Raw genomic sequence first — 27,513 nt, forward strand, 5'->3', positions numbered from 1 at the left:
TACTTACAATTTAAATCCATACTAACCCATCAATACTTGTTAGCAAGTTTTTTTTTTCTAATTATGATGATCTGTGTATTAAACATTTCTTCATGCATATTTTAAGTGAAAATTGTAGCTAATAGTTATTGGCAGTTGGCTGCCTGAATTATATTCCTGTTATTACATTAAAAAATTACCCATAAAAAAAACATCCCATTGTCATAGTTCTAGATGAAAGAAACAATATTACAAGAATATTAAATGAAAGGAATTTTTCTTTCCTGTTTTTGGTGCTGAAATTCTTAGGAAAGAATTCCAGGACCAGGCTCCTTTTCTACAAACTCGTTGATTGCGTAAAAAAGGATGAAAAATTACATTGTTTAAGTGGGAGATTTTTTTGGGACTGAATAGTTCGTAAAATCATGAGCGTTTGTTAATAAAAGGTTCTTAAAATTGAGCAATAACTATACTAATATTTAAAAAATTTTTAGAGCTTCCCCCGATCACAAAATATCCATTTTCAAATTTATGGCTTATGAAGAATAATGAATTAGGTAAATGTGTTTTTTTTCCCTAGGTTAAAAATTTTAGAAATTTTTATAGAGTAATTTTTATTCATTTTTACCGAATTATTAAAATCTTGCATTTGCTTAAATGTCAATATTTTATTCAAAATATGATTTGGTAACAACATTTTCCATTAATTATTTGATGTCTTATGAATATTTGATTAGATAGTGAAGAAATAAATACATTGGATTTTCTAAAATAGAAACCTTAATAATTTTTAACATTTTAAGCAAAATAGATGTATTTTCTTCCTGTATAGATATCATGATTTTTATTGATTGCATTCTATGCTTTTTAAGCGGTAATGCTTTTCATATGTATTCATTTGTTTAGAAATATTTTATTTTTAATGTTACTAAGGTTTTTATTTTATATTTATTTAGGTATAATTATTTTAACACAAACTTTTTTTTTCAAATAATTATTTTTAATGTTGAAAACAAGATATTATATTGTTATTATATACTTGATTACAATCAGTTATGTGAAGACTGTTGCTTTTTATATGTTATACATGATTTTATTATTATTGCAGAGTTTCTGTATTAAATAGCCATTATTTCAGATTCTATGATTATTGGCTTGTTCTATTTAGATCATTTGTTGTTTTAGCTACTATGAGTTTTAGAAGTAGTTCACAAATTTTGGATTACTTTTTTTTTTGTGAACTTTTAAACTTTTGCTTTGAATTTATTCAATAATGCATATCCCTTATGCCCCTATATTTGAAGAAACGCGTTTTGGATCCCATATCAGGGCTAGAAAAATCTTTTAAAATTTCACATGGCCTGCCGGGGATGTTTGTCTAAAAAATACATGCCCAAATTTTTACATGCCCAGTTTTCCTTATTTTATATCAATAAAAGCATTTAAATTTGTCGTACAGCATTAATCAGACAAATTATTTTTACATAAATCATTTCAAAAATAGTTTGAGTAAATAGTACATAATAAGCTGTCATTAAATTTAACAATATTTTAATTATATAACTGGAAGGATCGCTTTTGTGCAAACCCGAAACAGCAAACTATCTTTGCAATAGGGCTTGAAAGAAATTTTGAGCTCCCAAGTAAGGATACGGTAATTTTTCAATAAATACGAAATAATCAAGTTGTAGGAAAAAACATTTGATCAAACAATTACATGCCCGGCCGGACATGTAAGGGTAAAAGATTCATGCCCGATCGGAATTTTTACATGCCTTGGGCATGTTGGGCAGTATAATTTTTAAGCCGTGTCTCATATTAACAATAGACCCTTTTTTCGTGCTCTATTTTCAGCGGAAACCAAAGAAGCTTGTACAATGAAACTGTAGAAATCACAACAATGCAAAAAAGTAAAACATGCCTTCCCGCCACAGTAATGAAAGCGCTGAATTTCTTATTGTCCTTTGTTAGATATTCACCTTAACAATGGGCAGAAACACATAGGGTAATGGCACCAGTAACAGACATCTATAAGTTCAGATTTAAATAATAAGAATTTTAGGTCGGTAAAACTGATGTTGCTGTGGCCCATGAATATGGTGCAACCATCTAGTGTTATCAGAGTGAATTTTGCAAGCCAGTCGGTATTTACAAGACATTGGTGGAAGGTTAAGCTGGTGTTTCATGTTCATTCAAATTAATAAAGCTTCAGTTCTAAAAATAAAAAACTTTTGCACATTTTGAAGAGAAAAAAGGATTTTTATCCATTACTCATTCCATTTGTTACTGGGTATCATCAGATTGTTTTGGTGCCTGTAACTGGGAGTCGACCTTTTTTTCGAAATTGAGCAACTAAAAATAGAATTAACTCATTCAGAGGATCCAGAAGCAGCCAAATGTTAGATGAGATGTAGTTGCGTGAGAGAAAAATAGTTTAATAAGTCTAAATACATTAAAAGGCTCCGAAAATTGAGTTAATCTGAGAGCGATGTCTTAAGCATGACTGTTACTGGTGCCGTTACCCTGTAAATATTTAGACAAATAAAAACGTTTTTAATTGATCCTTGCAAAATGCTTAAAATTTTGGGTATGAAAAGTTGGGCACTCTCTACTCAAAAGGAGCGCTGTGTAAAAATTTCAAGTAGATCCATCACCTACTTCTCAAGTTTAGCAGTAACAAACATATGGACACTTTCAGAATTCAAGTTGTACCGAACCATTGCTTCGGTCACTCGTCTGGTCAGTGCTAATTCTGTATTAGCTACCAGTTTGTTTGGCACTCTTGGCTTCCTTAAGAGGTTTTCCACCTCCAGCCTAGTCACTCCTATGCCGGGGGCTGATGAGTGCTAATAAGCGCGAAACTGCAGTCCTCGGCTGGAATTGACTGAGCTGGCGGTGTATTTCATGTATATGGCCACTACATTTTTTATATGTTGCTGACCCTGATCTGCAGAATATTACTGTCAATTCATGTAAAATTATTTTTAGTTCTTTTGTGTGTATCCTATATAAATTCAATTATATGAATGTTTACCGATTTTATTTTTCACTTTTATTGATATTGTGTTCCGGTGATGCCATTACTTTTCCTTACTGAGATACAGTATGAGCAAAATTTTTTATATTTCAAAAAAAATTCTTACAATAAGTAAAATCTCAAAATTCAAATTTACCAGACATATTTCATGCTGAACATTTGATAGAAGTTTGATGTTTTGAGATTTTTTAATGACTTGTGTCTGAAAGTTTAAAAATAACCTGGTTAAAATACAAATGTTTGATTTCTTAATGCATTTGTCTTTGAAAAATGTTGATTTTCCCATGTGTTTTATACGTTATTTATGCTTTATTTTTCCTAGTCCCAGTAGTTTACATAAATGTGTAATAGTAATTTTTACTTTTTCACATATGTGCACAAATACTTGATTCCATTCATCAAAAGCTTTCACCTTTCTTTTTATAATAATCAATGTGACAAATTTGTAAATATAAACAATACTAAAGGAATGATTTTATTCTCTTTAAATTTAAAATCATTTGTATAATTAAAAGTAATTTAAAATGCATAAAAATTTACTACTTGGTAAATTTTTGGCATTGATAGTATTTGAATATTTGCTTTATTCTTTTAAGTGTTTTGCATTCTTATAATTTTTGTTCATTTACTGTTAACCTAGATCTGATTTTATCTGCGCTTTCAAGAATTTTATCAAATTAAAGTTAAGTTGGTGCAATAGTAATCAAAATGTTTATTTTTTGAAACATTATGTAACCACTAAATCAATATTACAAAGCATCATTAATGTTGAACATTGAAACTGTCTCACTCAGTTCAACTTTTGATCTTGAAAAACCAGTGAAATATGGAATGAAAAAAAAAAATTAAATGAAAATCCAAAACTACGTAATTATAATTTGTGTTGTACATTTAAACTAGTTTATTCCTAAAGCTTAAGTCTGTTCAAAAAAAAAAAAAAAAGGAGAAAAAACTTGGCGTTTTTATATATCTAGAAAACTAAAAGCCTGATATTGTCATTAAGATATTATTTAAACTGTTTTTAATGTGTAATATTCTAAAATTTTCTTTTCTCTCTTTTTTTTTTTTTTTGAACAAATCTAACATGCTCAATACATGTTTATTAAATATTTTTATTGAATGACCATTAAAATATACTTATACTTTAAACAAAATTTTGCAGAAATGGCCCCAATAAAAATTCAGTGTAACATAATTGTATAGAAATGTATGCATTTAAAGCTAATATTCCATTTTTAATTTTCAACTGAAATATTATTTTCATATAACCTGCATTGTATTGACAAAATATGACTTTCTTTCAGCAGATTAATTTAGTCAATGCATCGTACATTTATATGTAAATATATATGACATCTTTTCTTTGTTTCAGCAAAACTTGTGTTTCTGTATAGCTTTTTTGACATTTTCGTAGCATTATTTTTGTACAAACTTAATACACAGCTTCATAACAAAATGTAAGCTGCAGCAAAATATTCTAGTCTTTTTTTTTTTTTTGGCTTTTATTTAATTAGAATATTAATGTTGTTCATTTTCTTAAAGTTATTTATTTACATACATTAAATATGTATTAACTTGTAATATTGTCTCTTTCTACGGTGTAAAGTTTTATTTTTATTTAAACATTTTTTTTTTAAAGTGTGGCTCTGATAAGTTGAGCAACCTTGACAAACTGACCTCTTTCGAGGGTAATTGGAGCTGAGTTGGGTTACTTGTAGTAGTTATGCAAAAGTATTCCAACTCAACTCAGCTCCAATTACCCTTCCCTATTTCTTCCAAGAGAGGTAAGCAGGGGCGGACTGGCTGACTTTGGCCCAGTCGGCAAAAGAGTACTTTGATCCACCTCTATAAGTTTAAAAAGTTAAATTAACCAGTCCCGGATCTCGATACTTCCGAGTCAAGCAGAGAAATTAAACTAACGCTAGTTCCTATTTTCCGTTAAGTTTCTAAATCAAGTTTTAAAGTTCTAAAAAAAGAAAAGTGTGAAACGTAAAATAAAGCTAACACTGACACTATTTTTTATGTGCCTTCAAAGAAGGATACTATGATTATAAGTCCGAAAAGGCGCATCTTTAGGCTTCTATACTGACAACATAAGAAAGGCACGAGGAAAGGGAGGAATCAGGTTATCCCCCCGGAATTTTTTCGAAATTGGTTGATCTATATAGGCCTAAGGAGAAAAGAATCAGGAGAAGGGGTTCTATATAGTTCCCTTCCATGCGTTATTTTCAAAGTTGATGTCAAAACCAATTTTTTGGTAACATTGAGGAGAGGGAAAAGAAGTTCCCCTACAATTTTATTATTTTAACTTTTTTTTTTGAAATTTGAAGTCTATTTTAGTCTATCTTTGTTTTCAATAGAATGTGGAGGGCTCTTCCCAGACATTCTGAGAAATGAGAAGTTTTAGAAATGCAATTTTAAGTTACCCTTGGTAACACTAATGGAACTGAGAAGCATCGGGCAAGGCCGTAGCCATGATTTTGTTCCGGGGGGGGGGGGGAGGATTGAAAATTTCCGACAAAAGACGAAAAAGTCGCCCATTGCTATGATTTTTGAAGCATTACGCATTGGTAGACGTATGGCAGTAAGACGGGGGGTTGGGGGGAGCAACACAACAAAGTGAAAAAAAATTTCAAGCCGGCGTGGGTGGCTGATGGCAGCGGTGTTATTGGTTGTTTGTTTGGAATTTTTTCTTTTGAACAGTAAATTTACTGTTCTAAGAGTTAAATCCAAATCCTTTATCCAAATGTGAACAAATGTTTTCTCAGACAATTACAATTTATTATTATAATATCATTTAATCAAAATTTAATGATGTGTTGGTTCAGAAAAAGATGTGTGATGTCTTAAATGTCGCAATTGCAAAAGATACCAATGTCATAAGGACCTTTAATTGGCGCTCAAGTTGGACATTAAATATACCACCAATCACTTTCTATGAACTCTGAGGATCAGAAGTGTCCAAATGATTGTTTGTATTGTAAGGGAGGAGAAGACCTAGGAGTATTTTTAATATTTTAAAATTCATGCCAAACTGACACTGGGTTCGGTATCTCATTTTAGACACAATTTCAAAAGACATTTTTTTTAAACGCAATTCAGGCTTCATTTGGTAGTAACGCAAGAGAAATGATTTGGCTTGCAGATAGTCCCTTGGAAAATTTTTTAAGCTTTAAAAACGCATTTAGGACTGTCCCCAGAAAATTTTGTTATTCAAGTTGTAAAACGTAATTTTGAGATACATGTTGACATGTTAGAGGAGGAGGTGGTTGCTCTAACTAGGAAATGCTTTTTAAGCTATAAGATCTACGCTTATGATGCTGGGGGTTCTCAAAATAGGAGATGATTTGGGAGTTCTTATTTTTTTTTACAATGAGACTAAACGCCACTACAAATTTTCTTTGAGTTTGCGCGAAGGAGATGGAAATTTAGGAGTTTTCCCTTTCTAAAACACATTCTAAAGTTCTCTTTGGCAATAGTAGACAAGAAAAAGAGGTTTCCCAGGGAAAACTGTTTGCAATCGAAGTCTAAGAAACATTACTTTCTATTTTGTTTGGTACGACGGCATAAGAAGCGGGAAAGTGGCTGCTGTCCACCCGTGAATTTTTAAAATCAAAATCCTGAAAATGAACTCTGAAACCTTGCCTCCCCCTCCCCCCTCATAGAATTTAGTCCTAAATCCGCCTATGTTCAGAAGCTCTCTCTTCTAAGTCGAAATTTTGTCCTGCTACAGATTCAGTTTATCGTAGTCCAGACATGTTTTCCCGTATGTGATTCTGAGATGAAAAGTCTCGTATAACGATAACTAACTATAGACCAATAAAATATCTTGCCAACTGACAGCATTTAGTTGAATCTGTCACAACCAGTGAATACTACGAGAGTGCACGGAACTTTTGGGGCCCGTCACAAATGACTTTTACGGACTCACATTTATCTTGTTCATCCCTACGTCCCTACATATATTTCACCCCTTATTTAAAAAATCTTGGATCGGACCTCCTTCAGGCTCGAAACCAGGTCTCTTCTCTCCCCCCCCCCCCCCACAGCATGGCCCAGCATTTATAGCTGGGTTGAAGCCGCTTTGTCTAATGGTGCAGGTCCCTTCGTTTTTTGTTAATAGACGTACAAGTATAAATTTTTAACGCTCTTTTTGCGTCCCGGGCCCTCTTTCAGGCCTCGTCGGACCCCAATTTTTCTGGCCCCCTCTCGTTTCTTCAATGCAGAAGCCATGGCCCACGGAGCTCTAAAAACTAGAAAGGAAGTTGCTATGAGAGGAAAACATACGCACGTGTGAACTTCGGCTGTTTACTTTGGTCCCTGCTTAGGATGGAAAAAAAAAACTGTTTCCAAACGCTTTTTTCACATAGAGTATGCGAATTACATGTTTTTTATTCTGACACTTTAAAGAATGTTTGATGTGAATAAAATGTACTAAGTTCAATAAAAAATTGCTTAAAGTGGCCCAGTCGGGGATCCCCGACTAGCCGACCTGGCCAGTCCGCCCCTGGAGGTAAGCATTATCAAGGTATTTTCAGTAAGTTACCGCCCTATAGCCAGGGCTAAGGCAGAATTACATGAAATACACCAACCAGCTCAGTCGTTCCACCCGAGGACTGCAGTTTCATGCTTATTAGCACTCATCAGCTCGGCATAGGAAATGACTGAGCTGGAGGTGGGAAACCTCTTAAGGAAGCCAAGAGTGCCAAAAAAAAATGGTAGCTAATATAGAATTAGCTATGACTAGATGAGTGACCGAAGCAATAGTTCGATTCAACTCGAAGCCTCGGCTGGAATGACTGAGCTGGCGGCGTATTTCATGTATTGATTGGTGCCTTAGCCATATCTATAGGGCGGGTAACTTACTGAAAAATACCATGCCTTGCCTTCAATCTTCAAGTTGAACCAAACCATTGCTTTGATCGCTCCTCTGGTTAGTGCTAATTCTATATTAGCTACTAGTTTGTTTGGCACTCTTGGCTTCCTTAAGAGGTTTTTTCACCTCCAGGCTCAGGCACTTCCTATGCCGGGCTGATGAGTGCTAATAAGCACGAAACTGCAGTCCTTGACTGGGATGACTGAGCTGGTGGTGTATTTCATTGTCAAGGTCAATGCTCAATTTATCAGAGTCACACTATATCAATTCATCCTCAGCAACATTTTATGTTTTCTTTTCAGCAGTAGTAAAAGATTTTTCGGGTTGAAAATACAAACCAAATATATCAATTCTTCATTTGACAAAAAAAGAATGCCTTTCGTACTATATATAGTTGCGATTCTGGTTATCTGAGCTATGACGTAGACAATGTTTACCTCTTTTGGGGAAGTTTAGTGGAAAAGAGATGTGTTATTGGGGTGGATTTAAGTTGGGATCCTGTTGACAAAATTACTAAGAAAGTAACCCAGCTCAATCCAATGACTAACACCCTTCCAAATTACGTGAAAATTGTCAAGGACATCGCTCAAACTAACCAAACCACACTATACCAGTGGCGGATTTACTAGGGGGGGCGCGGTCAGGGCGACCACTCCCTCCATGACCCTCATTTTCTGAAATCAACAATATGGAATTGCAGAAATCACTAGCAATCGCTACTATTTTTAATCTAGTAAATTCCATAAATTTGCTTTAAATTAATTTTAGACAGTTAGTTAGTCAAGGATGGACCAGCGTTACCCACTTTTTAATTTTAAACCAAAGCTTGTTTCAATCCTTTTTTTTTTTTTTTTTGAACTTATAAATTATTTGTAAATATGTCTTTTCACCTTTTTCTTCCAGAACTGCACAGTACTGGTACGGCTACAATCCTTGAATAGACCATAAATCCGCCCCTGCACTATACCAATAGTTTTTACTATAGCTTAAGTAATTCACACAACACTTAATATCCACATGAAACCTATAATTACACTATATGACCAAAAATATTGGGACTCTTTCAAAAATTTACATTTTGAAGGATTTCTCGAGAAATAAAAGACCAATTGCTTTGTAACTTTTGTCACATAAAAGGTATGTTCTAGCTGTCATTTTTCCATTGAAAGTTATATCACCCATGCATTTAAGAGACCAACAACAAATTTTGGGAAACAAAAATGTTTTTTGATCATTGTTCATCGTAAATAGCCGAGAATAAGCTGCAAATTTCAGAAATTAGTTACGCTACTATGTACAATTACTTTACGGACTTTCGAGAAAATATCACTGATATTAAGGAAGATATAAGCATTTCTTTTGTTCTGAACTACAAATTTTATTTGAAGCTTTTTAGCTCAAAACACCCAAAGTTTCCCATCAAAACTTACCAAACTTTCAGAAAACTTGACTGAGAGAAGTATGAAACTAAAATTTGAAATTTAAATGTTGAAAATTTGATGAGATATGAATGTTTAAAGCAATTAATTTTTCTGTGCGCATGCATGAAAAATAGCAATTTATAACTTTCATAATCTAAACCGAAACTAGATTTTCCAACCTATAGTAAAATTTCAGTTCAATATCTTAAAAATTAAAAAAGTTATCCGCTTTATAACAAACTGAATTTGAATAGCTCATGGGCCGACTATGAATCGTGAGAGATCATTTGCAAATAATCCATTTTATCATAAATCACACTGAGCGATTGCATGCAAACTTGCGAACTTCCCCTAACAAGTCGTCGCCTATCCAAGATCTATTCAAATTGGGCTCATTATATCGCTGATAACTTTCGGGAGTTTTTAAGATATCGAACTGTATTGTTTTAGTGAGTTGGAGAATCTAGTTGGTGTTCGGATTATGAAAGTTATAAATTGCTATATTTCGTGTATGCACAGAGAAAAATTAATTGCTTTAAATATCCATATCTTATCCAATTTTCAACATTTTAACTAGAAATTTTAATATTATACTTCTCTTGTGTGATGTCAAGTTTTCTGAAAGTTTGGTAAGCTTTGATGGAAAACTTTACGCATTATGAGCCAAAAAGCTTCAAATAAAATTCGTAGTTCTGAAAGAAATGCTTATATCTCCAGGAATATCAGCGATATTTCCCCCAAAGTACGTAAAATAATTGTACATAGTAAGGTAACTAATTCCTGAAATTTACAGCTTATTTTCAGCTATTTATGATGAATGACGATCAAAAGACATTTTTGTTTTCCTCAATTTGTGGCTGGTCCCTTAAATGCATGGGTGATATAACTTTTTATGCGACAAAAGTCACAAAGCAATTGGTCTTTTATTTCTCGAGAAATCCTTGAAAATGTGAATTTTGAAAATTTCCCAACACTTTTGGTCATATAGTGTATGTATGACAATCAAGGGAAGCAATAAGGAGAGGCGGTGGTAGAGCTCTTTAAGTAGGACCCCTGTCGTTACGCCGTATTGCAAATCTTGCATGTTAATATGGCTAATATCAGTGATTTGGTGCCAGAACGCCATTCTGGTACTGTTTTCAGGAAAAACAAATTTTCCTTTGTTGTAAAATGGGTCATGACTGAGATTCAGTTGGCATTCAGGAAGTTAAAATTTTATGAATTCAGCCGATATTTATATAATTTTATGAGTGAGATGGAAAACAGAGTGAAAATTCTAACTGTGGTAGGTAGTGTTCTCATTTATTTAAGATTATTATTCAGATATTAAATTTTCCATGTTCAACTTGATTATGATTTTCTTTTTCTGCTAATGTGTGTTACTTGAAGCATTTAGTTGTTTGATACAGTGCTTTTATTAAAAGGCATCTTTGAAATTAAAACACTATAGATATACTTCCAATACCTTTTTTAACAAAGAACTGTTTTCAAAAAAACTAATTTTAATGAACAAACATAAGCAAACAAAAATGTTAATGAATGATATACATTTTTTTCTTTTTTTGAATTATTATAAATTAACATTTGAGACATTTGACAATATCTACTTAAATTACGTAATTAGATTGTTAAAAAGTTCAAAAATGTTTAAGGATGAGATTAAAAAAATATAAAACATTTGCAGATCTTGCACAATATTCATGATTCACAGTATGCAAGCAGCAATACATTCATCAACTTTTCATTCAAGAAAAATAATTTCTTGAGTTTTCTCAGTCTTACTTTACATGGAAAAAAATATAATTACACTAAGATCACTTGGCACTTTTTATACGTTCGAAATTGCAAGTCTAAGTTTCATAATTAAATTACATTAGAAATATCTCAAGTATTTTACTCATAGAAAACTTTAAGCATTCAAAACTGCTTGATATGATGTATTTGACTTGAAGAACTTTTGACATGATTAATGTGTCTAAATTTAATTACAAAATGATCGAGATTTTGTTCGAGACATTTCGTCAGCACTGACTGGAATGTTATTAAAATTTAATAACTCTAAGCTTACTTCTAAATTAGCAATATTGCAGGAAGAATTTAAATCACATTTTTTTTTAAATACCAGAACATCTGGTATCACATTGGAAATAGGAAACTTGCCTTAAGTAGCACTGGGACTTGCAACTGATTCATCATCAGCATGACAGTTTAGTAAAAGGCAGTTACAAGTTGTGATCCTTTGGAATCGAAATCACTATGTTAGTTCGTCGGTGTTATATCACAAGGCTATATACATCAGTATTTAAAAAATAAAACGTTGATCCTCTGTCAGTATCTTCACCTCCAGCGTTCTCTTTCCTTTTTCATAGGTTCGGATTTGTTAGAAGAGTTAGTAAAAGAGGGAGTCCTTCTCACTGTGGGGATTCTGGTACCAGATCCACGACCTGATGTTTGAGAAGATGCGCTGGGGGTTCTCTGGCGAGCCCCGTTAGAACCCATTTTTCTCGCCCTGTAACTATCGATGTTGTCACCGGACAGGTCACTGGCGGCTCTGCTCGGTGGACGACTCGATGGCCTGCTGGGTGGCCTACTTGAAGGTCGACTTCCAGCACGATTAACGGAGCCTATGAACGGTAATCAAACATGTAGTTATATTACATCCGAGCAATTCAATTCCACAAATAACTGACATTTTGATTTTAAAGCAAAAGATTAACCCCGTCAGACCTCGCGTCCGGTACACCGTACATGAACTTTAAACAGCTGCTAATCATTTAATAATTGATTAAATTACTGGGTGTTTTTGTAGTTGACTCTTTACATTCTGCTTAATATTATCTGTGAAAGGATTTTTCGTAATTGACTAAATTACTTGATTTTTTTTTTTTTTTTTTGTAGTCGACCCTTTACATTCTGCTTAATAGTATCTGAAAGGATTTTTCGTTTTGGGATTGATATCATAAACATATAGAGTAAGAACTCATGAGTGCCAGACCTACATCATAGTATAAAGGCTCAAAGTTTTCTCTGTAAGGACGTCACAGCAGGTAAGAAAGGTTCACTATTATTTAAGCTGAGTTGCCCTGGCTTTGGCAGGAAACAGGTAGCAAAGTTGCATCAAAAACTGAGTCATTCCATGTCAAGTGACCTCGTCGTCTCCACCCGACCATCTCCGATTTGAATGAAATTTTATAAAGGTGCAGACATGCCTTTGAAACTCACCTGTACAAATTTTCAGCTTGCAAGACCCAAATCCCGAGGATCTGGGATCGCAAAAAAAGGGGGCTCCAATATGGCGGATCAGCTTTAAGAAACAAATATCCATGTTTGGCACGGTTTCCCATTGGAGGCCATTTTGGAACCCACTTTTTTTTTCTTTTTGGGGTAGCCTAGATTCTCATAATTTGTGTCTTGGAAGCTGAAAATTTGCATAGGTTATTTTCAAAGGCATGTCACCTTTGTAGATCGTCCTCCAAATCGGAGATGGTTGAATAGGGATTGTCAGGTCACATGACATGGAATGAACCCATGATGTCTAGCTTTTTGCATCAATTTTACGCACCTCTGCTACCTGTTTCCTGCCAAAGCTAGCGCAACTCAGTTTAATTAATAGCGAACCTGTCTTACCTGCTGTGATGTCCTTATGCAAAAATTTTTTGGGCCTTTATACTATGATGTATATCTGGTACTCATGGGCTCTATAGGGATTGGGAGATAGAGAGTGGCTAATTTTCCAACCATGGATTCTCATCACAAAAGTGAGGTTTTCTTTCTGATTTTTTAAAAAATATACAACCTTTTATTAATCATTTCAAATGCTTTTATTATGTTTTAGTATTGTTTAGAGAGAATATTTTACAGTGAAATTTGTTTGATATTTCATAGGTTTTTTATCTGAAATATTAATTTCAAAAATCAAAAGTTTGGAATATTGGAGGAAGCATAACTCTTTTAATTTTTTGCCTACAAACTTGAAATTTTGTGTATAAGATACTCTTTGCCATATAGCAAAGTGTATCAAATATAAACATTTTTGGTTAAGTATTTCATAATTTTGACTGAAGGGGCTAAGTACAGTGAAACAAATCCCAACAGTATTGTTAGGCAGGTGTTATTATATTTTGTAACATTCAATGCAAAATAAAACATCATGCAGAAGAATTTCCCCTGAATTGTTGTATATTTTAAGCTGAATTTCATGCTGTATTTAAATTCCTAACATGCAATTGAGAATTTTTTTAAAAGTTGTTAAAAACATGGTAACTAACGGAAATGCTACTTTCATAATTGTTAGTCAGTTACCATATTTTTAAAATTAAAAATCCTACAAAACATATTATAGCATTAGATTCAGCTTAAAAAATACAATAACCAAGGGGAAAAGATCTTTTGTACAATGTATATTTTGCATTAAATGTTACAAAATATTTACTGTTTTGCTTTTAAATGTAGTTCAGTTTGCTGTGGAATTGCCCATTTACAACTAAACACAATGAAATTGAGAAATAGTTCACATGTATTTCACTTACCTGGCGTTAAACGATTTGGTGTTATTCGTGACTTGGCTGATTTTGATCCAAAACTGCTATCTGCATCACTATAGGTTGCACTAAAATCACTGCCAGAATCATGGCTTCTTTGTTGCCTCATTGGTACACTACGTTCACTCTTTTCTCTTACCTATATCCATGTAATTTAAGAGTTTTACACTAATTTCGGTACAAAATTTAAAAAATCTTCTGCTAGCATTTAAGCAATGTAAACATGAATCAAAAGGAAAAAATATAGGTAAATAAGTACAAAGTTACTGGATATAATTCATATATGAGACAGAGAGAAACAAATGAAGGTAAATGGCATAAGTAAAAAATAAATTTAAAAAAGAGCAATAAAACAGATTGTTTTTTCTGTCCTTTACAGTAGTTATCTCCAAATTTCCATTTTTGTTGCTAACACTTCTTTGCTTCTAGGTGCTACATATCAATGACAATGCTTAACACTTCGGTAATTTTTTAAGTATAATAATTTGAGTAACCATGCTTCATTAACTGTGTGCATATGTGCAATGGCTATAATGTTCAAAAAATTGCAAGGCTTTGGTGATTAAGACTGAAATTTCATAAATATGCACTCATGATGCCAATGAGTTAAGAAGCAGCATTCAATTAGTAGATAGCCTAAAATTACTGATTAATTCCAAAATCTATGCTGCAAAGTAATTCAAAACATTCATTTTCACTTTTAAATTGTTCAATCTCAAATTGAACTTTAAAAAATGAGTGCTCATCACAGCTCAGAAATTTTATTCATTGTTAAATCTCTTGGACTCACATTTAATTCAATTAATACAATACAGCACTTAATAGTTTCTTTTCCCACGAAGTTATAATTATATACATATATATAAAGGCATTTACTGAATAAGGTCATCATTATGTTATTTTCCATTTAACTATGCATTTCGAAAATCAAGAAAACATTTCAGCTTTCTTGTATCTTCGAATATAAGAGTTCAATGTGAAAATAGAATTAGGTTGACCAACTTTCCTCTTTTAAACTGATTCCTTATCACAGCAAAGCTTTTATAGAACCATGGCCCCACTGAATACTTAACGGCCGTGGCAATCGCTGAAACTCATGGCAACAAAGAGGGCGCCACTGGCTACCCCTGTTTTTGTTTCCACTTGGCGTGATTGTGAGCGTTGGCGCTTTGGCATCTGTGAATACGTGATTTCTCGACTTATTATCGGGCGTACGTCATTTGACGAAAATTTTAATTTCAAAAGAAGGAATGAAGAGAAATAGTGCTGAATAAACATTGTATTACAAAGGTGAAGAGCATTTCTTATTGTTATTTTAATATCATATCAAAAATTACGCCTAAAAAAATTTAACTAAACACAGAAAACATATGATTTTTTTTAATATTAATGCGTAATTCTTAATATATTTTTTTCAAACTTTTTTTTTTGTTGTTGTTGAAAGCTTTGCAAATAATTTTCAAATTTTTTATTGAAAATCCCCTGGAGTTTCCTTTTTGGATACAACAGTTCTAAGATTGATGATATATGGCAGGCAGCCCTCATTTCTAATTTTACATGCTCATTTACATGCGAATTTTTTCTGCTCATAAAATTACATCGAAAATAAAAAAAAATAAAAACACGCTCCGCAATCTGTAAATACATTCATTTCTCAAAACTTGAGAGGGTCATTCATTGCCCCTTTTGACCCTGATGGGGATTAGAGGGGGGGGTATAGGAATTTACGTTACCAATTGCCATTCTTTTTACTCGTAATGTAGTGTATATTTTACAACGAACAGAATTTAATTAAAAATGTACGCTTGGGAACAGGCTCGACATTTAAAAATTCGCGGAGGGGGGGGGCAAAGGTTTTGTGTTCGGGGAAAAACGGGGGAAAGTTCGGGAAAAAAATTAGGCATTTTGCTCGTATTTTGAAAAAATACGAGCAAAATGCCTAATTTTAGTATGTTTGCAAAATTTAGTGGAGTTATAATTGCCCCCTCCCCCCCCCCCCCGTGATATCCCCACTTGACAGGCCTGGTTAGGAATATTCTTTTTCAAATGAAGAAGAACAATAGAAAAGTTAAAAATATGATGGCAATTTAAGAAAATGAACCATTAACATAATTTTAAAAACATTTAAAATCAGAGTGTGACTAATACATGGTTCTACGACGGGTCCGTGATTCTCGCACCAATATTTTACGGACACCAAAATAATGTCATTTATCTTTTTCCCCTTCCATTTTTAGCACATCTCATGTTATAATAACTTTAGTGTAGATTTTAGTAGTATATTAGTGCACTATACGCATAGAGATGCACAAACGTTTAGTGCACAAGAGCTATTTCGAAAAAGTGCAGATTTTTTTTCCTTACAAAAGGAAATTCATAGCATAATCAAAAAATAAATAAAAATAACATGGAGCTAGAAAAACTTTCATTTTCCCGAAGCTTAGTTTTTAATTAATTTTTTTAAATGTCCGATTTTGAAAATAAGGCGTGGTCTTTATGACGTCACAAATGATGTACTTTGGCGCATCTGTCTACCGCGTCTCTACGTTATGATGATCAAGAAGCGAATTACATGTTGCACTCTACGCTTACTATCAATCATATAGTTGCCAACACTTGTGAGTAAAGAAACTAATTGAATATTGTGCTCTGTGAGTGCCATAAGTGAATGGCATTTCATCATTTGTGATGTCATCGGCAGAAGCGTAAACAATGAAAGCGCACCGATTAATGCATTTTTTTTTTAAATATTAAACTTAGTCAAGCTATTTTAAAAAATGGTCAGATCCTATGATTTTAAAAATGTTCTTTCAAAAAAAAAAAAAAAAAACCCTTGAAATTTCGGAAACGACCCTGTTGCTTCACACTCTTTGAGCATCAAAAAAATGTATATATATTTATATACACCCATTCCTCTTTTTATGTAATGAATAGGGACCGCATAAAAAATCGTGTAAAAAAATGCTTCAAACTTCACCAGTAGCTTTAAAAAGTTTTCGCAACTGAGTTAAAAAATATTTTTTTATGCGGTGGATAGGGACTGCATAAAAAAAGTCTCACGTAGAAAATACCCAAAATATTGTATTTAAACGAAATCAAAATAAACCAAGCGATGATAATTTTGCCGACTCCCGAAAAATTTCCCGAATTAAGAAATTTTTGGAAAGTCACAGTGACTTCCCATCGGATGCCTCTGTCGGCCCTTGATGATACTACCACGCACTCGTTTGATAAATAAAATTCAAATTCGGATTGCAAGTGAAGGTGAAATAATTATTCTCCCATAGTCACTTCTTTCTTTCTTTCTTTTTCTTTTTTTTTTTTTTTTGTTCTTTCATAATAAATTTCGAGTAATCTTGGAAAAAACTTCGAGTTATTTAGAATAATTAGAATGGAATTAAAGATAAAAAAGTCGGGACTTGATAAAAACTTCGAGTTATAGTAAATATTTGAGTTATCGGACTTCGAGTTATCGCAAATCGACTGTATTTTTAAGAAAATCAAAATATTTAGCGATGTAAAATCCGGTATACATTGAATTCTAGTCATAAAAAACTATTTTCTACACTTGAAAAATGAATGAGAAAGGAGCTTTGAACTAGAAACTTTGAAAGAAATTTGATCGCCAAGTTTGCGAAAATTAGGATATGAATTTTCTGTTGGAAAAATAAAATACACACACACAGTAGACCGTCAAGAATCCGCAGGAGTCTAAGATCTGCTTACAAATTTTTGTAATCTTGTTCTAATTGCAGCTCTAAATATCTAGCATTTCTTAAAATAAAAAAAGGGTGGGGAGGGGGGTAATTTTCCGTCATAGGTACGTAGCGGTGCATTTTTTAAGCTGGCGATTAGTTTCAATTTTATTTATTGTCAGGGACTATTTCAAGTTACATATAAAGTACTTATTTGGCGATACCATAAACTATTTTGTCTTTTTAAAGACTTATAAGCGAAGCAAGCCTAGAAACAAGATCAAAAAGTCCATTAAAATAAAAAATAATCCTCTGAATAATTAAGTTTCTCCATTAAGCGTAAAATAATTTGGCGGTGTATTTCAACTTTAGATGCTCCATTTACGCATTAAATAATCAGCTGAATAACATTACTGATTCGATTCGAATTGGTTGATTCGGTATATTTCTGAGCATCTTGCGAAATATTGATGGTTGTTTTCTGTTTCATTTATTAATTAAAATAAACAAGCTTTCAAACTTGTCGTTGATTGGTTGATGCAACCGTGGCTTGTGGCGCCTCCTTGCAGTCAGAATGGGCAAATATGAAGTTTTGAAGTTTTTCCATCTAGTGTGGCCATGTTCAAGTACAGAAATAGTTGCCCCGGTTTAACACAGGAAAGTCAAAAATTGTCAAGGCCTGGTAAGCGCCAGCGCATTCAGTGGGGCCATGATAGAACACATTCAAAAAAAAAAAAAAAAACACAGACTAAGTTTTCATCTTTTTTTTTCAAAGTCCCTACTTCAAATGGAAATGAAAATATTGCACTTAAATCATATGGTAGTGATGAAGAAAAATATATAATACATCTATAATTCTTCAAATAATGAAAAAAAAACCTTTTGAATAATTGAAGAAAATTTTTGTAAAAACATATGCAAAAAAACTAAGACTAAATTTTAGTTTCAGAAGGACGTGTATAAACATGGAAAAATTTTGGTTTTAAAAAACTTTAAATCACTTACACCACGGTCACTCTACATTTATAGTAGGTAATGTTAGATCTATTTCTAACAAATCTAAAGAAGTTCTTCTGACCTTATATAGAAGTTTGGTAAGACCTCATTTGGAGTATGCGGTTCAGTTTTGATCTCCTTATCTTAAGAAAGATATTAATGTATTGGAAAGAGTTCAAAGGCGAGCTACAAGGCTAATAAATGGACTTTCTCATTTAGACTATGATTCCAGGCTTAGAAGGCTAAAAATGTACAGTCTTGAGCAAAGAAGAGACCGAGAAGACATGATTCAGTTGTTTAAATTTATTAAAATGAAAGATGTTACGGGGCTGAAGTTCAGCACCGAAAACAGGACAAGGGGTCATTGTTTTAAGCTATTTAAATCTCAGGCTAACATGAATATTAGGAAAAATTATTTTAGCAGGGTAGTGGAACCTTGGAACAGCTTACCGGAAGAAGTGGTAATGAGCAAGGGAGTAGATAGTTTTAAGAGGGCCATTGATCATTGGGGATTGTAAGTTGACTAGGACCAGTCTAGCTGGGCCCAGAGCCTGTTGCTGGTCGTCATTTTTGTATTTGAATAGAAAAAGGTTCCTTGGAAGAAAATTTTTAACTGCTGTAATTAAGCAGCTTGAACATTACTTATTCCCCTATCTTTTTTTAAAAAGACGAATTCCTGATTTTCTTATTTTAACCTCAAACCAAAATAAGGAATCCAATACATGCAGGGGTACATGCACTGGATCCCCCCTTAACAAAAATGAGATTCCTCTTCAAAAAAAAAAAAAAAAACACCAAAAAAAACAACTTCCTAAAAATTTCAACAGAACTAACCCCATGACCCCCTACTTGTATGTATTTACAGTAAACATTTTAATCCCTAGATTAGCATTAGTCTTTGTGAAACATGAAGATTGTCCTTCATTTTTTATTGAATTAATTAGAAAATAAAAGCAATTTTAAAAGAATCAAGATAGAATAGAAAAAGCTTTGTTACCCATTGGAAGACAGGAATACGTGATCCCTCATCAGAGGGCACTGGATTATAAAAAGAAGGCTCAGGAGTTTTAACAGGAAGACATCGTAGAAGAAGACAAGGAGCTGAAACAAGTAAGTGGCTTCTCGTCACCAAAGAGTCCCCAAGAGTAGTTAATAAGACGATAAATTTAGGTTTTAGAAAATGTGACATGCGTTTCAGAATAGCATGCATGAAGCAGAGGAAAATCGTGCACTATGCTAAATTTTAAAGCAGAAAATAGAAAACACAGGGAAAAGGAAGAACCAAGTGCATTATTTAATGCAATGTCAATCAATGCTGTGCTGTAATTACTCAGAGTTGCAATCTACCAACTACAGTAATCACAAAACTAAGTCAATATATTGACAAATCTGCATTTATGGTATGTGCAGTGTAACAAATTTATACATGCCATTCATAATTATTTTTCTTGCATGAGGCTGCAATACAGAAAGTATGATTTAGCAATCACAAAATATTGAACACTTTGAAAATAAACTTGCATTCATAATGCCTTTATTTATCAATGCACACTATAAACATGCACATGTTATGAAAATAATTTAAAAAGGAACTATACAATATTATTTCCTTTCAATAAGAATAAAAAATTTTGCTCCAGTACTTTTAATAGCTTCAGTTTAAAAATTGAAATCTTTCAGGGACAGTAATTATCATACAGTACACAAGATATGAAAATTTATGGATGTATTTAATGAAGATCTTTTCATAAATACCTCAACTACGATAAAGCAACAAGAAAAGATTATTCCAAACTGCTTGGTAGAAAATTAGAGAATAGATGCAAGTGTAGATTACCCAATTCTCTCAACTAAGCCTTGAAATCATTTTTTTAATATCTGGCAACTTGTTTTTCCAATAAAAATTTCTATTACTTCAATGCTCATATTATTTCTCAATATGGTAGTAATACCTAAATACTTAAGATATTTTGAAGGAAGTTATTTTTAGAATGTTTTATTGCAAGTGCTTTCTTATTTGTGATTTTAAGCAATAAGTAGTTGCAAGTGTGCAAAGACATGTACATTGGTATGAAAAATTCAAGAATGGTAGGAAAATTATACTTCTTCAAAAAAGTAGGCAGAAATGAATTGTCAAATGCATGTACTATGTCATACATAGTTGAGACAGTTAAAAGTTACCTGTATTGCTTACATTAATCACTATATTAGTTATCTTTCTTCCAAAAAAACATACAGTACAAACATTTTTTATTCCATACTTACGCTACTCTTAATTATTTTCAAAATTAGTAAAATTAATTGTTTTGAAGTTATTTTTAGTTCAAGATTTAGCTATATGGCACATTCCCAGAATGTGAAAAAATTAGAATATCAAGTTTAAAAGCACATGTAAGTAAAACTAATTTGCAGACATGTTTTGGGATTACAAGGAATCAAATTAACAATGGTATCTTGAGCTGTTACCCTCAGGATATAAGTAATTAGAATGACTGATAGAACATACACGAAAAGCTATTGAGAATGCCAACTTTTCACTTCCGTTAAAAATTGAAGATCTCGTTAAAGTCTGGAATCACTATCCATAATCAATTATTTTTGCTAAAAACTTCTCGCCAGTTGCTTTGTAATATCTCTACAGCAATGAAGTGAGGATGGTGCAATGGACCTCATTTTAAAGAATAATATTTTCAAAACTACCGCACATATTTCAACAAGTGATACATGAATGCAAAGATAAATAAACCAAGTTTTTCAGTAAGAAATGTTCAGTAACAATGTTCTATCTCCTATAGTTGCACAGCATATATCCAATTTGTTTTCCGTTTTGCTTCAGACGTTTTGTTGTATCTCACTGTCAATGGGTCCTGATACTACTCAAATGCATCTGTTAATGATTCGGTTTGCAGCATGAGTGCCTTCTTGAAGTTCTTTTGAGTGTTTTCGGCATTGGTGGTTTATAAACTGTGTCTTTGACCCAACTTCATGAGAAGAAATCACACGGCCTGTGAGACAAACTGGATTACAGATGAGATGTATGCTGCGCAGCAAGAGGGCACATCGAGCTATTGTAACTGAAAGTCATGAGTCGCTAATTGTAATGTGTGCAGAAGTTTTGAAAATATGATTTTTTGAAATGGGTACATCATCAATTCACGGAGCACAACATAAAAAGATATTGAATCAACTCTCATGCATTTCACTGGGCAAAAATCCTGCCTGCATCTTTTATGATTAATCACAAATGCTCTTCTGAGAATATCCTTAAATTGAAGAAACTTTTATTTCTTCTTTTAACATCTAATGGTTCATGACAAGATACATTTTCTCCATTTAATGTATAACGGATCACATAACTGCAAGGTGGATAACCAACACTTTTTACATTGCAAAATTGTCTTCAGAATTTTTGAAAAGTTGACTGCCTAATCAATTTTTAGCAACACTTGGACAACTGAAAAATATTTGCATTAGCCAACTATGTGCAAAATTTGGGGGGTTGAGAGATACAATATGCTTAGTACCCAAAATGCACATACTGTGACAATTGACATTCGGTTGCTTCAGAATTCTATCAGCACAAATAAGCTTCAGCTTTTCCTTTACCTTTCATGTTAAGTACATTTCATGTAGTTTTCCCAGTTATCTTTCAGTTTTACATACCAATGTACATCCATAAGTACAAAAGATGATTTACTCACAAATTTTTATAATATCATAGCTTTGCCAACTGTGAATACAACACAGAGCTGTGAATGACAGGAAGCAAAATGCATGAAAAATGGCAGTGTGCATTAAGAATATACAAGTATATTTCAGCATACATTTCACTCTTTTTTTCAACATGTTAAAATAAATATAAGTTTTTCAGTCTCTTAATCTTGGTTTTTGAAAACCATGCAGCAATGTATAAACTTAATCAGTTTTTGTTCCATGCCATGCTAAAAATTTTAACTAAACACAAAACTTAACATAAACGTCGATAAAAACTGGATGCCCCCCTTTTTTTGGAGGGAGGGGGGGGGACTTAAAACTTGTAGTTTTTTTACAAGGAAAAATTCAGCCAGTTTATTTTATAAGTTGAGATAATTTGCAGTAACATAACTTGGCAATTAAATTAAACATACTTGGTATAAAGTTAGTATATTTTTCCATGCTTTATTCTATAAAGTTTTAAAATTTATTTATGCTTATATTGTTTGGCAGAAAAAAAGGACTAATGAAAATGTTATGCCTCTGCACTCATTCATGATATTATTTCATAAGATACCTTTTTAAAACTATTCTTACATGTGAAACATCTATATCACTATTTTGAGGAAAGCAAAATCTTAATCATCAGTTTTTGCCAAAATGTTCTACAATATATTATTTTGTAGGAAGTAAGCTAAAAAGATTGGAAAAGTTTGATAATTATTATAACAAACCTTTGTGATAGGACCAGTGGCAGGCAATGACATTCCAGATCGGTTAAACGATGAGCCTCCACTTTGAGAAGATTGTGAAGAATTTGGACTGGCTTTAGGTTTGAAAGGTTGAAGGGATTGACTAACCCCTTCGGCTAAAATGAACTGCTCTCTCAGTTCAAGATTGGTTCTGCCCTTAGCTGTATAACAAAACAAAATGCAAGCAACTAAAACATGCAGTTCATGCAAAATAAACATAAACAAGCAACAAAATATATGTAATATAAATGGTTTTAAAATATAATATGTAGCTCTTCATGCAAGCATTATTTGAAAACTGAATACTAAATCTAAAAATCAGAAAGACTGGATTGAATTTTGTCTACGATGCAACTTAAAAATAAAACTAATTCTACAACTACTAAGTCTACAAAACTATTTCATAACTTCAGTTTGAAGGTCTTATTATTAAATTTTATATCATTCTGTTTTAATACATCAGTATCGAAAAAAAAAATGAAGGAAGTAAAATTACTGAATGCGAAATGGAAAAAAAAAAAGGAATCCAGTTTATAATAAGTTAAAAGTTTTTTCTAAGTATGATTTTGTTTTGGTGATGCTCAATCTCAGTACTAGTTAAATATTTAATATGACATTTTATCTGTCATCATTCTGAGAAGAAATTTCTCCAGATAAATAGAAGAAATAAAACACTTAATAACATGCAGAAATGAAAAAATATATACATATCTTTTTCATTTACTACTATTTTATATTAAATATAGATTAATTTTTAAAATTTTAAAAACTTTTTGTTGAAAAATAATTATTTTCAAAAGTTATTAGTAATCTATTTTCTAGAATTGCTATGCTGCACAAGACATGCAAAGTAATTCAAGAGAAACAAAATGAAAGAAATTGATTAATAAATAATTTGTTTACTAACTAAACATGATTAACTACATAATTAATTTGAAACAATTAAACAGTATTCTATTTGAACACTTTTCAAAACAAGTTGGAATTTAAATAGATTATTAGAAAGTCTATAATAATTATTGTAGAGCTTAGTGGAAGAACATGTTTTGTAACAAATGAATAATACTGTGACAATTTTGATTAAAAGTTTTAATTTGCTTCTTTACTTTGCTTCCTCCAGTCTTTTAAGTATGGCTATGGAAATGTAAAATAAGAATTCTGAACAGTTTTTTGAATTTTCATCTGTTTTAGTGTGCAGGCTCCTTTCTTAATCAATTTCTTCATTTTGAGCAGATATCAACCCATTGCTGAGTTTTATTAGGAGTGATAGCAGAGATGTATATATAAAAAGACATATGCTTATAACGGAAATAAAACATGTTCACATTTGGCCAAAAGTAACCATTTCTACAAAAATTTACTTAAGTTGCTAATCCATTAAGCTCGTTAATCATTTTTTCACGTAAAATTTTTATTTCATCATTTAAAATGAATAGTATTTTTGTCATTCTATAAATAATGAAACATAAAATTTGCTTCAAAGTATTACCTCTACAAGGATCGTTCTTTACAAGGAATTCATCCAAAGCAACCCATCCTCCTCCTACACGGACCATGACTGTACTTCGTAAAATTCTAACAAGCCGCAATTTTTGGGATTCTCCAAACTATAGAAAAAGTCATTTTTATAATGAGAGATCATTTTTAAATCTTACATCATCACTACACATCTTTACATCATACAAATTACAACATCAAAACAAATACAGTCGAAACTGGGTAACCTGAAATTTTTAAATCATTTAACTGAGGATCAAACAAGCATTTCATGGAAAGTGATATTGCATTAACAAGGTTTGACTCCACTTGAAAAAGCTTTAAACGCAGAAAAAAAAAATTTCTGAACATTTTTTATCTACACATACATTTTTTTTACAGTATAGAAACACAGCATTAGGAAAAATGAACAAATGAAAAATTTAAGTTTTGTTCAAGAAGTTAGTTGGAAACCATTAAAATATCCTTTTCCTCTTCTACTTAAAAAATAAAATAACAAACGTTTTTAGAAAATTAATTAAAAATCTCGTGACAAAGAAAGCAATGAGAACTTTTATCCATAATTCATTCGTAAAAGTAAAAAATACTTTAGATTGTTCAGACAGTTCAAAATATGAAAAGTCCAAGAACACTCATATGTTACCTATTGCTAATATTCCATGTCTAGAAATATTTATACTGTCAAAATAGATAAATAATCTTAATATTAATGATTATTCTAAATGAAATACAGATAGGACATTTGATAGTTTTTATTAGAATTGAAAAATATGAGAATTTTTCTTTAAGTAGTGAAACTTACTCTATATTTTCCTTCACCAACTTGGTAAACTTTAAATCTATGGACACAAGTACATTGAGCAACTTGTCTTTGAACTTCATCTTGTATTTTCTCAGCTTCAGATATCGGTCCCTTCTAAAATACATTTTTTTCCTGTTATATTCAATTCCTTTTCAGAACAAGAACAAAAAAGAAAAAATAATAAAATTTCTTACTTCGCGATCTGGTCTTAATGTGTCTATGTATTCCTTATGATCTATGAAACCATCACCATTTCGATCAAAAATTTCAGCAACTCTTTCCATTTCTAATCTACTTGTGGGGAATTCTGAAAAGAAACCAACCACTTAACATAAATATGTACTAAATTAAGAGAAAATGTGTTGTTTCACAGTCAGTGCTTTCAAAAAATTAGAAATCATACCTTTCATTAAGATGAACATATTACAGTAAAAATTGTCATCAATCAGAATAAATAAAGCCAGATGCATAGCAATAGCATTAAAGCTAGACATAAAGTTATTTCAAACTGAACTGATTCATCTTTCTAATATTATTTAAATTCAATGAACAAAGAATGTGCATTAACAATTGATATTAACAATTTATTGCTTACTTGATTTCAAAATACCATCAATGAATTCTTCATATGTGACCTTTCCATCGTTATCTTTGTCAATTTTTCGGAATAAATCCATTACTCGAGCTTTTTTGTTGTTCATAAATGCCAAAAACTACAATAGTAAAAGTTGAAGAAAAATTAATTTCAAAATTTTTTACTTTAAAACATTAAAGTTGAGCCTAAAACAAGATGGAAACCTTACCTTTCTGCGCCATTCATCAAAATCAAAGTTTTTGATTCTTTCAAGCTGAAATTTGAAATGAATGATTTATCATTATATTTGAATAATAGTAACTTGGAAGTTTAATGAATTAAATTTTAACTAAACTGTACCTCTTTGAGATAGTTCAATTTATCTTGCAAACGACGTTGTCTTTCCATTGCAAGTATCCAAACGTTACGCCACCTATCCACAAGTTCCCTTGCACGTGGATTTTTAATTTCTGGCTCAAAACTCGGACGACTATAATAAGATCGAAATACAGTATTTATATAAATATGAGTTTTTAAAACTCAATCAAATTTTGAGAACTTAAAAAAAATGAATTACAAAATGAGAAAGATCCTGAATTAAGGCAGGGAGAAGCAAAGGAATGTAAGTGGACTTTTTAAAATTTTAAGTAAAACCTGTACAAAGTTCAAACCCTAGGTTGGCTTTCATTTAAAAGGATTTCAAAATCCTGCTGTATATCAGCACCTACTAGGGCCACTAGTAACATCTTCAACCACAAAACAAATGAGAGTTTCCCCTGCTTTTTGTACTTTTTTCATATTTTATCATATTCAGTAACATGTCTTCCGAAACTCAATGCATATTTTGCATAAGTAAAAAATGCTAAACATTGAAAATATTCAAAACTAAAAGCTTTTGTTATGCAGAAATTGTTTGTTTTGAAATGAATATAAATTTGGACTTCAGCAAGAATAACAACTACATTACATGAAATATTGCCACCTAATTCATATGATTTATCATTATGTTATTGTTTATTGAAAACATTTTCCTCACACTCCCAGTTTAACATATCTAACCTTTATTTTAGCTTCTATGTGTAAAAAAACACTTTAAAATCATATATCATAATTTTTAAATATGTACATCTTAATGAGCTGATGCACTCTGTATGTTATGACCAGAATTTCCTCATCAGACAAGGGAGGGGATTTGAAAGTAATTACATGCATATATATAATCACACCACTAATATAGGCAATCATGGCTCAAAACCAAGGATTCTAAGGGGATAACAACCCTTCTCCCCTCGCTCTACCCCTGTACTTCAGACAACAAAACATAATTTTCACACTAAATTTTTCCTGATCAAATCAACAACCATACAGTTAGCCCTCCCCTCAACAAAAATTACAGGTTTTAAACATTGACTTTTCAAAACTATGCTTTAAAAAGCTGGAGTATAGCAAGAGCTGCCAACTTTTGAAAAACTAAATTAGGGCCATTCCACGGAAAACTAATTTTGTCCCACACGTGACATTTCATATATTTCAAAAAAATAATAATTTAAAAGGATGATGAAAAAAATTTTGTCGCTTAAGAAATCACAAGCGCATGTGTGACTTCTTAAACAAAAACTTTCTTTGAAAATTATTTATTTTTTGTGAAAT

The 27,513-nt window shown here is 32.0% G+C and overlaps 1 protein-coding gene across 1 annotated transcript in view; it reads right to left on the reverse strand.

The window, feature by feature from the left end:
* Positions 1–10,797: 10,797 nt before the first annotated feature.
* The window catches only part of LOC129216046 (dystonin-like), a 446,756-nt gene continuing 430,040 nt past the window's right edge, over positions 10,798–27,513 (reverse strand). Inside the window, exons 82-90 of the mRNA XM_054850190.1 lie at positions 26,224–26,353; positions 26,093–26,137; positions 25,885–26,002; positions 25,484–25,596; positions 25,290–25,403; positions 24,480–24,597; positions 22,973–23,151; positions 13,843–13,993; positions 10,798–11,937 (exon numbers count right to left, since the gene is read on the reverse strand). Coding sequence (XP_054706165.1) covers positions 11,651–11,937; positions 13,843–13,993; positions 22,973–23,151; positions 24,480–24,597; positions 25,290–25,403; positions 25,484–25,596; positions 25,885–26,002; positions 26,093–26,137; positions 26,224–26,353 — 1,255 coding nt within the window. The 3' untranslated portion in view covers positions 10,798–11,650. The remainder of the gene's footprint in view (positions 11,938–13,842; positions 13,994–22,972; positions 23,152–24,479; positions 24,598–25,289; positions 25,404–25,483; positions 25,597–25,884; positions 26,003–26,092; positions 26,138–26,223; positions 26,354–27,513) is intronic.

Source organism: Uloborus diversus, chromosome 2 (genome assembly GCF_026930045.1).
Source record: "Uloborus diversus isolate 005 chromosome 2, Udiv.v.3.1, whole genome shotgun sequence".
Taxonomy (NCBI): domain Eukaryota; kingdom Metazoa; phylum Arthropoda; class Arachnida; order Araneae; family Uloboridae; genus Uloborus; species Uloborus diversus.